The sequence below is a fragment of the Cervus elaphus genome, chromosome 14 (genome assembly GCF_910594005.1).
Source record: "Cervus elaphus chromosome 14, mCerEla1.1, whole genome shotgun sequence".
In the NCBI taxonomy this organism is placed as follows: Eukaryota; Metazoa; Chordata; class Mammalia; order Artiodactyla; family Cervidae; genus Cervus; species Cervus elaphus.
This window is the reverse complement of record NC_057828.1, coordinates 41,262,749-41,274,913: the sequence shown is the minus strand read 5'-3', so window position 1 is coordinate 41,274,913 and position 12,165 is coordinate 41,262,749. Positions and strand designations below refer to the sequence as shown.

Genomic DNA, 12,165 nt, shown 5'->3' with positions numbered 1-12,165 from the left:
CGCAATCTTATTCAGTATTTCAAGCTTAAGTCTCATCTGAATGAATGGAAAATACCAATATTCGTCTGCGTGAGTGTCTACTCTTAGAGATTCCTTGTTAACATCTTCATCATATATTTCCTTCTGGCTGTGTTATCCTTCACATCTGACATCCTATCACTCCATGGCTTTCTGAAAGTATTTATCCACAGCAACACTACCTCCCATCCTATTATTTACTCTCTATTTACCATATCTTAGATACCAATTTTCTCAAGATCATAATTCATTGAGAGGTTAACACGTCTCTCCTTTCAAACACATATATACAAAGCATCTTCATTTGGTTTTCTGTGCATCCCCCACATCTGTTTAGCAAGGAAGAGTGGTTAATTTATTTTCTTCAGAGAAGTGAAACTATGGATTATCTTTAACAAAAATTTTATCAAGCACTCACAGGTATGGTAAAAGTTGGTGTTATTTCAGGTAAAGCTCTATCAGTGATTCGTAATCAGTCTCTATCTCTACTTAAGTCCAACTTTCTTTTTTTGATGACTTGTTTACTTATAGTATCTACTTAAATGTTAACAGATGGACAGACAAACACAGGTGGCCTGAAACGTACTTGCATAGTTGTTGAGATCAAACTGTGACAGCGCATCCACCTTCTCTTTGGGTTTCTTAGGGCCTGGTTTGGGGTCTTCTCGTTTTCTCCCAGTGGAATCTTTGGAGTTCTTTTGTCCTGTACCGTTAGGTGCTCCTTCTTGATGGTGCGCAGAGCTGCCACTGACAGGATCAGCACCACCTGTGCCTGCTGACTGGTCATCAAATGGCCTACAAAATAATGATCTGAGATTTTGTTACTAGCTTCACATGTGTGCGTGGCGTGTGGCTTAGCTGCTCAAGTCATATCCGACTCTTTTTTGACTCAACAGACTGTAGCCTGCCAGGCTCATCTGTCAATGGAATTTTCCAGGCAAGAATACTGGAGTGGGTTGCCATTTTCTACTTCAGGGGATCTTCTCAAACCAGGGGTCAAACCTGTGTCTCTTGCATTTCCTGCATTGGCAGGTGAATTCTTTACCACTGAACAACCTGGTAAGCCCACTGTTTCCATATACTTGATCAAAAGAAAAATGCCCTTAGCAGCAGTTTCTAAAGTTCAATCTAAGAATAAATAACAGTGGGATAGAAATGTCTTAGTGATTTTGTTGGGTACAACTTTACTAAGATGGAGCTTCCCAATACAGGAAATAAGACTAGCTCCTCAGAGTTCTTTCCAGCAATTAAATTCTAGAATTCTAATTATTCCCAGAAGGTTCTTACTGTGTCTATTCTTACCATGTTCATTATGTTTATAAATGATCTAATCAACATTGTTCATACCAGAAAATTTCTGTGATCTAAGCTAGTCCAAAGTATTCACTGGTGGATCTTCTCCACAAGAGGGCGGAATATGGAAAAAAAAAAGTGTAAAGAATTCTATGCTTCCAAGTCTTTGTCTTAATAGTTCAATCAGATTTATACATGTACATACATATATATATATAAACATTTTAAAAATCAGTTTTAATATGGAAACGATTCACTTCACAAACCGCAAGTATTTCTACAGGGTTTTTTCCTGTTGACAAATTCTTTTCTTGTGTTCATTTTATAAAAACTTCAAGAACATATACCATGAAAAATGGGCTTATCAATTCATTTTCAGCTCAATCTATAGTATTACTCAAGCTAAAAGCTTATCAAGAGCCTTTCATAAAGCATGATCTCAAACATGTGAACTATGAATTCATTTCTTCTAAATGTGACACATTGTTAATGTAACTATGTATATTATCCTATTCTTTTGTCTTTTAAAGGGAGGTTTAAATTCTGTGTTAAACTGGTACTCAATAAACACAACTGGTAGTATTAGTTCCCTGGAACCTTTTTCTAAATTATCAGGAAGCAAAAGTATTTTTTACTGACTGATATAGTAACTTGCCATGCTAAATGTAACTAACCAGTGCAGATTAAGATAATATTTTGTCTGAATAAATTTATCACCTCAGGCTGCAAATCTGGAGATTTGTTTTTTTAAAAAATGGGCACACCATAATGATAGTTGCTTACTATATACCAGGTGTTACATTGTTTCATAAATATGTCACTGAATCGTCACACATTTTTAAAGTTCTACTGCTTTCTCCTCATTTTACTGGTGAGGAAGCAGAGAATTTATAAATAGAAGTACCAGAGCCTAGATTTAAAACTAGAAATAATGCTACTTTATAATATTCTTAGTACTAAAAAATAGTAATTTGCTATAACCAGCATTTTAATATTTAAAAAGAACAGACCAAATTTAGCACAGTTGAGAAAAATTCTTTTAAAAACACCAATGACATGCTATTTGTGTTACTGGAGGTGGGGCAGGACTTTGCTTCCTAGGCCTTTCTGTAAGCTAGATGGTTTATTGTAGGTTTGCAACTTGAGAGGGGAATATAATGTATCCTTCCTTAAGTTTCAACATTCACTCTCTAGAAACCAGTACAGAGTGACTGAATATGATTACAACATACTAATGTAAGTCCTAGAGCACCTGTGAACACCACAGTTTTCCAGAGAGAAATCAAGAAAGACAGGCTACTCATCATCAGTAAGATGGTCTGCCCAACGGAAGACACTGTATATGTCCTATCCTCTGGGGTGTGTCGATTTTCCCAAAGCTACAAATTTCTAACAGGACTCCTTTGGGAGATGTAACAAAACAATAGGCAAGGACTTCTGTGATCCACTAACCTCTTTCTCAAGCACTCTTACACTTTCAGAATAGAAAAAAAAAACCTACAGGAGAAGAATGTGACTGCTGCCTTTGCACAGTTCAACCAAGAAGTATACTTCTAGTTTCTCTAAAGGTGCAAAAGCAGCCACTCGCGATCCAGTGGTTAGGACCCTGTGCTTCCACTGCCAAGGGCCTGGATTCAATTCCTGGATGGGGAATTAAGATCCCACAAGCTGAGTCACATGACCCACAACCTCCCCCCAAAAAGATGCAGAAGTAATTATATGTAACATAAAATACTCACCCTCGCTTTCCACTTTTTGATGGTGGGCCACTTCTCCTTTCATTCCTAGGACCTGAGAAATTCCTTCCGGATTTGGGTGGACCATTGTTACCACGCCGATTCTGGCGATCTATGCCAGGTCGCTGACTAGAAAAACTTCTCTTTGCTATTTCCCTCTTTGGAGGTACAGCATTCTCTCCCGTCTTTACCACCACTTGTGCATTCAAATCAGCATTTTTTTTTTCATCCCTCTCACGCCTCTCATTGAAATCACTGCTTTCAGAGGCTGTTTCCCATTCTTCATTTGCCTGATCTGAAGAGTTCTGGTTAGATAAGTCTGGTGTCTTATTCCCAGAAATATCCCCAGCAGTATTAACTGGTTCCTGAACCACATTATTAACTGTGCCATTTGTGGACACTGCCACCTCATTGGTTTTGGAAGCAGCCTCCCTCTCCCTTAGTCGTCTAAATCGGGGAGGTTTATCTTGCCTTGGTGGTCGCGTAGGACGCTGCCTTCGGGGCCTCTCTCTAGCTGGGTCAAATTTTCGCTCAAATTTTGGAGGCCGTTTATCTGCTGGGATAGGGATAAACTGCTCATGTCTCCTTGGTGGCTCCCCACTGTCTGGTTTAGGAGCTTCTGTCTGCCTTGGGTTCCACTGATTGTCCCGATAAGCAGGTCTTCGTAAGGTAGAAGGGCGTGATGGGCGACCTCCAGGATCTCTTCCACCACGTCTGAACGTTCCCCCTCTGCCTCGCCTTGTAGGCTCTCCTTTAGGAAGGAAGCCTGGTTTAGATTTATCATCATCCCTTACAAAAGGTTTCTCTAGAGGTCTACTATCTATTCGGACATGATTTTCAGGCTTGAAAGAAGACTGAGGCTTTATAGGTTTTTTGCTTTCAGGCCTTTCCTCTCTTTTGGGAAGCTTACTTTTGCTTAAACTATCCTTGTCACTTGCACTTTCATGAATTTCACTGTCTGTGTCAGTCTCTGAACCTCGCTGTCTTCTTCTTTTGGGAACAACTTCAAAATCAGAGCTCTCACTTCGTGTTTCACTTTCTTCTCGCTGCCTGAGGGGTCCTGGGGCCACATGCTCTGTTCGTGGCTTATTGTCTCTATACTGAGGATAATCTCGAGTGTGCCCTCTACCACCCCTGCCACGTCCTCCATAAGAGCCTCTGTAGCTTCGCCCTCTGGAGTAATATTCACCTCGACCTCGACCTCTGTATCCTTGATCTGGAAACCAATCTCTATCTCTAGCTTCTTTCCAGTAGGTCCTAGGGGGTAAAGTGGATTCTTTTTTAGCTGTTGGTCTTGAATCTGGTCGAGTTCTCTCTGTAACAAGGTCTTTACTGATGACTTTCTCAGGCTGCTTTTCTTCCTTGACTGTTGGTGCTGTGACAGTTTGTTGGTTCACAGTTTTAACTGCAGGCTCTACCTCAACACTACTTACAGATTCCAAAGGCTTCTCGGTATCTTGAGGTGGCTTTTGTACCAAAGTTGAAGGCGAAGTTTCTACTGAAGGAAGTTTCTCTGGTTCTGGTTGAGGTGGTGGTGGAACTGACTGTGGCTGAACTGGTGCTGTAGGTGGTGCGGTTGGTGGAGGAAGAGGTTCTTTCTTTTCTGTCTTTTCAGGTTTCACCATTTTTTCAGTGACCTTTTCTCCTTTTTCTCCTTCTTTCTCCTTCCTTTGCTCCCGTTCTTCTTTCATATCTCTCAGTATAGGTTTCTTAATAGGACCTGATCTTCTCACAGGCCTGTCGTTACCTTCTTCTCTTCTGTTGGAGCTAGGCCTTGGGCCCCAACGAGTTTCCGATTTAGATTTATACAATTTCTCAGGTTTTGGTCCATCAGAAGATCGGATAAAGCCCTCTTTTTTTGGTTTTTCCTCTGGCCTTTCTGCTGGTTCTTTTGAATCAATACCTCTGCTAGTTACTTTAGGAATGCTTGCAGATGGCTCATTCCTCAGCTCCTCTGATTTTTGAGTATGGTTAGATCCATGGCAAACACTTCTTTTCCGGGCAGGCTGACTTTCTCCAGCTGAAATTCGCTCTTCTTGAGGAGTGGCTATAGTCTTTTGATCAGGTACATCAAAACAAGTAGACTGACTATTTGTGTCAGTATGACGAGGTCTAATGTCTTCCACTGATCTGCTTAAAAACTTCTGCATGTCTGTCTCACTTGATTCTCTGACAAAGTCTGGTTTTGGATGAGCCTCTAACTGACCATGTTCTACAGGATAAGCAGCAGTTATCTGTTCCTGATCCAATGGAGCTTCAGGCCTACGATAATGAGAATTCAAAGAAATAACAGCCATCACAGCAAAAATCTTTTCCACATGTACATGTATAGCAAAATAATCCCTCCAATTTAAAAACAAAAAACGGATCCTAAAGAACCTTATGTCTCTACAAAAAGTTCAGTGCAACATTATTCGTAAGAGCCAAGAGACCGAACAACCTAAATGTCTACTACAGATGAATGGGTCAAGAACATGTATGTGCATACAACAGCATGTTGTTTAAAGGAAGAAAATCCTGCTCTATGCTACATCAGAGATGAGGAGATTATACTAAGTGAAATAAACCAGTCACAGAAGAACAAATACTATATGATCCCACTTACATAAACTATATAATAAAACTAGTCCATAAAGAAGTAATTACCAGGGACTAGGAGGAAGGGGGAAATGAGTTGGAATTAAATGGGTAAAAAATTTTGATTGTGTAAGACGAAAAAGTTCTAGAGATCTGTTATACAATGTTATGCTTACAGTTAACATTGTACTATATACTTAAAATTTTGACAGGAGGGTAGATATTGTGTTATGTTTCTACTCCCCTCAATTAAAAAGAAATGAAACTCAGTCCTTAAGAAAAAGAAGTTTAGACCATGCTTATGTGAAAGTTATATCCATCAAAACTGGTAATTTTCACTTATAAGCAGAGTATACTAGAGTAGGTCCATCTTTCCCAATGAATCAGAATTTTAAAACATCATAAAACATATTCCTTAAAAGGGCAAAAGCTCTAACTTATCATTATAAATTACTGAAGATCACCAATTGTCTGATACTTCAAAGTAACTTTAAATTAGTGTTTATCCTTAACTTGACCTTAGAAAACTTCCATAAGATATTGATAATTAAATGTCTAACATTTCTCATTAAGTGGAAGAATTATATCAACACTTTAGTCAGACTATATGTCAAGTATAGGAGAATCTTGACAATTTTGATAGTTACCACTAAATTTCAGTATTTAAATAAGTGTACAGAAAGAACTATGTTACAAAATGTCCTAATCAATCATTACTAAATGCTGGGAAAAGGAAAATACATCCTAGAACGAAATAAGGCATATTAAATGGGAGAAAATCCAATCTGTGGCTCAGCCCTAAGTCAGAATGATCTCCAGGGAGACTATACAGTTTTCATTTCCCAACAATATTCTGTTGGCTTGCTAATGACTTTAATAATTACCTTACATCCTCAGGCTCTTCTGTTGCCTTGGGAGTGGTGGCCCGCTGAGGCTCAGTATGAGGATAGGGATCTGACCCCCACATCATTCGAGGCTCAGAGAGTGAAATCGCATGATCTCTTGCAGAGCGAGCCAAATGCTCAAATGACTCAGAATTGTTTGGTGACCCTTCCATCTGATCTCTTCTCATTAATGGCTTAGGAGGAATCATTCCTATACAAAAGATCAGAAAAAGATGGGAGTGCAGGGAGAAAACAAAGGAAACAGAATCATTATAGACACAGAATCTAGGTTAATACTTTATTACTATTTGGACATCTCTATATTTAAAGAAATACTTTTGGCAAGTGAAACTGATTAACTCAAAAAAATCATCAGTGAAAACTGAATTTTTCTGTGAATGAGATTTTTATTGTTGCTGTTAAATAAACAGATTTAAAAATCCAGGAAGCAAGACAAGCAAAACCATAAGAACAGCCTATTTTACTTTAAAGGAAAGAAAAGATAATGCCTATAAAAATCAGATAACAAGTACCATGACTCTGTGCATGTTAAACATTTTGAGAATTACACTAAGTGATGAATTTTCAGAAAAACATCTTCCATAGAAAATTCTATTAAATTAGTTGATCAGTATGCCATAAATTATGTCTCTTAAATTTAAAATTTTCATATATGATAATATACATGTTTCAATGCTATTCTATATGAAACAGATCGCCAGTCCAGGTTTGATGCATGAGACAGAAGGCTTGGGGGCTGGTGCACTGGGATGACCCAGAGGGATGGGATGGGGAGGGGGGTTCAGGATGGGACAACACATGTAAATTCATGGCTGATTCATATCAATGTATGGCAAAAACCACTACAATATTGTAAAGTAATTAGCCTCCAACTAAAATAAATAAATTAAAAAAAAATTTTTTTCAGTATAAATTTTAAAATCAAAATGTAATTTTTGGTCATATTTTTATCACCTCTAAATTTTCCTCTATACCATCTTGGTACTGGATTATCTGAATTTATTCTGATAAACACAGCTATCTTATTTGTTTTCAGCTAACCTATTAGGAAATTCAGGTGGTAGGCTGGTAAATGACAGAGGAAATAGCTGTAATATATAACATATGGATAAAATTAAAATGCTGAAACACCTGAAAGAATGAAAACAATGCAGCAAACAATAGATATTATAACTAAGATAGCAATTTTCCATCCGTAATTTTTGAAATAATAATCACAAAACAGAAAGTACAGTATTTTGGTCTTACCACACTGTTGGTACAGTATCTGGAATTTAACTACTCTGTGCTGAAAGAAGATACATCATTTTATGACTAAGAAGTCCTATATAAGTTCTTACTAGATTTTAACTCTCAAAGGAAGTAAGACCAAAATTGTGGGGAAAATGAAAAACTCTAAACTTGCACAACTGCAAGTAAGCCAGGAGACGATGCCATTCCAACTTACCAGGATGAATGGGCGGGATATCCATAGCAGGTCTACCTGACATCATTCGAGGATCCATGTATGACTGCATCATGAGCCACCTTGGATCAAAACCCATGGAAGCCAAATGCTGGGGGTGAGGCTGCATGGGCTGGTAAAGGGGTCTGTGTGGCGGTGGAGGGACAGCACTGCTGGACGGCTGAGAAGGAACCGTTTGTGGAAGCACACCTTGCTGTTGCTGCTGCTGCCACTGCTGCTGCTTCATCTGTTCCTGAAAATATAGGCAGGGTCTCACATTTTGAGCCTTTGGTTCCATGTGATAAATTAATAGAACCAATCATATCGGAAAACAGGCTTTTTTGAAACCCTGAGGGAAAAGAACTCAAAACACATTTGACAGTGAGAGATGGCAAGACAAGAGAACAAAGGTTCAGTTATGACATTTTGCCTTATACTTCAGCAACTAATCACTCATCAATTATACTGTAAGAAACCATTTCCTAGAAAGGAAGATGAGGCAGAAGAAAAAAAGGAACATATAAAGCCCATATCAACAAACTTTTACTAATTTAAAAGAGGCAAACTTTTCAGAGGAAATCTGTATGTTTTGGGTATTTTGAATTTTATGGTAAATTATTTCTCATACTACTGAACAATAAACCTTTTAAATCACACGTACAAGATAAAATGTTTTTATTGTTACCTGCTGCCGCTGGAATCGTGGTGGTAAAGACTTCTGAAACTGTTTAAAATAGCCAGATAATACAGCAGGCCGAGGCTGAGATCCTGATTCTGGTTCTGTTTCATGTGCTATCTGTGTGGTCTCCTTTTCACTGCGATTGCTATCTTGTCTAGTGAAAACTGGGTCATCCTCTGCCCAAAGAAAAGGTGAAAGATAATGATACTCATCTATGACACTTAACATTAATACATGCTTTTCATACTGGAGTGACATAATCAGATATATTTTAAAAGTTAATGAGGAAGAAAGTATCCTTACTCCAAAACACCATTTTGTATTTTAATATTGGTAACCATCAATGTAATGAGGTAACATTACTTTAACAAAACCTCAGATTTTCTCAAAGCTGGATTCTTAAGATAGAACTCACATGCCCAGACGCTTTATCACGCAAAATTCTGTACTCGATATTTTGTGATAATAAACCATTTCAAATTCTATCTATTTTTCACTGTTTCAAGAAATATTAAAACTACTGTCAACATGTACTTGTGGTTCACTAGCATTTAGATGAAAACAAGAATGGTCTATAAATACTTAAAATAGAACATGTTGGTTTATAAAATTTTTCTGATCAGGGGATTATTATCTATAAAGAAAACTAATGAATCTAACTATGATCATTCATTTTAATGATCATAAAACAAATGATCATGACAACTGAATGATCACCAGTATCTTCAAATATATAAATCACTGTTCTATGTAAAGGGTATAAATTATGATATACAAAAAGCAGAACCATACACATCCCCTCACCCAAAAAAAGTTCTCATCCCAAAGAAAACCAGTTACATTCATTCTAGAAAATGTCAACTGTTACAACTACAAAGCCATGTTATGTTATAAATTTTTTTCTCAGAGAATCAGAGGTGAGTTTTAAGGGGAAAGCTAACATAAAGACAGTGTAAAACCATGCAGTAACGAATCAAGTCACACTTTGTATTCAAATATTGTAAACAATATTAAAAATGTTTTAAAAATGATAAAATATTAGAGGGAAAAGAGAGCCAAGAAGGTGGAACATTTAAAAATGAAATGGGTACACTTTATTGGTAAACCCAGCTAAAGTTAAACTGCCATCAGAGGACATATAAAATGTGAATGAAAATAAAAGTGCCACTAAATAATGATCACTAAAAACAAAACCAAAATTAGTTCATGTATAATATATAGTTGCTGTTGACAGTAAATTAATCAGGGTCAATACAAGTATTTGTTTGCAAAACTATGACTAAAATAAATTTCCTTATTTCTAATTCATGGTCTTTTCTCATTAACTGCGAATAAAATTCTCTAAGATTGTTCTTTCAGAATTCATCAATTTTAAAGTATAAAAATATTTTTCATTTCTGTGGTGAGAAATTTTGCTTTACCTTTTTTAAGTGTTTGAGCTAAGTGCTTAGGATACATAATAAAAGCCCATGATCAACATCAAATTATCTCTAGACTGCTTAATATAAGAAATGTGTGAGATTTGGTAACTCAACAACCTGCACGGGCTATATCTCATTTTCTAAAAAAGTTGAGTAAAGAAAAAGTTGAGATAAAACACTCTTACTTCTCTTTATAGTGACATTAAGGATCAAATTTGAAGGTAACTCAGAATATAGACTAAAAACTTAAAGGAAAACTTTAAATAGCTTTATAACTTCAAGCAGCATTGTCTTATAGAAATAGCACGGGTTTTACGGTTAAAAAAAATTTCAGTATTTCCATAACAGAAATGTACTGAAATAAAACTATTTCTATCTTAAATCACTGTTTACTAAGATCAAACTTTAAATTTCGAGCATAGTTCTATTAATTAGAGTTTATGAGCCAATTTTGGGAAGAACACATCAGCTAATTATAGCCAGCAAAGGCTTTTCTTTGGTGGGGGAAGGGGGGACCCCCCACACATCAACAGGTATTAACCACTGGACTACCAGGGAAGTCCAGCAAAGTTTTTTTTTTTTTTTGGGGGGGGGGGTGGGAAGCATTTTGATAAGCATATAGATGACCTATGAAAGCTTTTATATATCTAAGCTGGTAGAAAAACAAATATGAAATTATGAACAGAGCAGTCATTTAATTATGACAATCCAAAATTCTCACTAAGCTCTATTCAACTTAAATTTTAGAGGTATTTACCCATGTATAAACAAAGGAGATTTCATTTAGTTAGATGCTGTGGAATCAGAAAAGGGTAAAAGAATCAGCATCTAAGTATGAAGCCAGTACTATTTTGCTGACAAAATAGAACTGAAGGTCATCTAACCATATGATGTCTACAATAAACTCACTTGAGATCCAAAGATATAAATAAACTGAAAATGAAAAGATATTCCATGGAAATAATAACCAAAAGAGAGCAGGGTGGCTACACTGAGATAAAACTGACTTTAAATCAAAGTTTTACAAGAGACAAAGAAGGTCATTAAATACTCATAAAAGGTTCAATACAGCAAGATACAACAATTATAAACATTTACACACCTAGTAACAGGACCATCAAAAAAACCTATGATGCAAAATACTGGGGGATACATTACTTGTACATTTAGAGGCTTCAACAACCCCATCTCAGTGATGAACAGAACAGCCAGCCACACAAAAGTAAGGAAAAAGGACTTAATAAACCAACTAGACCAACTTTGGGCTTTCCTCATAGCTCAGTTGGTAAAGAATCTGCCTACAATGCAGGAGGCCCAGGTTTGGTTCCTGGGTCGGGAAGATCCCTTGGAAAAGGAAATGGCAACCCACTCCAGTATTCTTGCCTGGAGAATCCCATGGACAGAGGAGCCCGGCAGGTGATAGTCCATGGGGTCGCAAGAGTCAGACAAGACTTAGTGACTAAACCACCACCAAACCAACTAGATTCACAGACATATACAGAACACTCAACCCCAAAACAGCACATATACTCTTTTCAAGGTCATTTTCAGAATAGATAATGTTAGGACCCAAATTAACTCTCAAGAGAGTTCAAAAGACAGATATAGAAAGTTTTTTCTCTAACCAAAATGGAAAGAAGTTAGGAACCACTAAAGAAGTGAGGAATATTCATAAATTTGTGGAAATTAAATAACTTTTTTTTCCAGTTCTACTAGTTTATTGCTACCAACCCATTTCTCTCCACCCTCATGCATGCATGCTCAGTCATGTAACCCCATGGACTGCAGCCCACCAGGCTCCTCTGTCCATGGACTTTTCCAGGCAAGAACATTGGAGTGGGTTGCCATTTCCTTCTCCAGGAAATTAAATAACATTGTTAAACAACCAAAAAATTAAAAAAGAAAGTGCAAGGGAAGTTGGAAAATACCTAAGAGATGAATGAAAACAAAAATACAACATACAAAAACTTACAGGATGCAGGAAAAGCAAAGCAGGGAATTTATAGCTATAAACGGTTACGTTAAAGAAAAACAGGAAAGCTCTCAAAATCAATAACTGAGTTATGACTTAAGGAATGAGAATAAGAACCAA

General features: G+C 37.0%; 1 protein-coding gene across 16 annotated transcripts in view; it reads right to left on the bottom strand.

Moving 5' to 3' along the window:
- Window positions 1–12,165, bottom strand: part of PRRC2C (proline rich coiled-coil 2C) — a 95,073-nt gene that overhangs the window by 35,654 nt on the left and 47,254 nt on the right. For 11 of the 16 annotated variants that reach the window (XM_043924658.1, XM_043924647.1, XM_043924664.1 and 8 more), the window contains exons 13-17: window positions 8,659–8,828; window positions 7,977–8,226; window positions 6,509–6,719; window positions 3,051–5,309; window positions 605–828 (exon numbers count right to left, since the gene is read on the bottom strand). In XM_043924658.1, the coding sequence (XP_043780593.1) occupies window positions 605–828; window positions 3,051–5,309; window positions 6,509–6,719; window positions 7,977–8,226; window positions 8,659–8,828 (3,114 nt within the window). The remainder of the gene's footprint in view (window positions 1–604; window positions 829–3,050; window positions 5,310–6,508; window positions 6,720–7,976; window positions 8,227–8,658; window positions 8,829–12,165) is intronic. The other 5 variants (XM_043924651.1, XM_043924654.1, XM_043924661.1 and 2 more) reach the window with 1 other exon arrangement.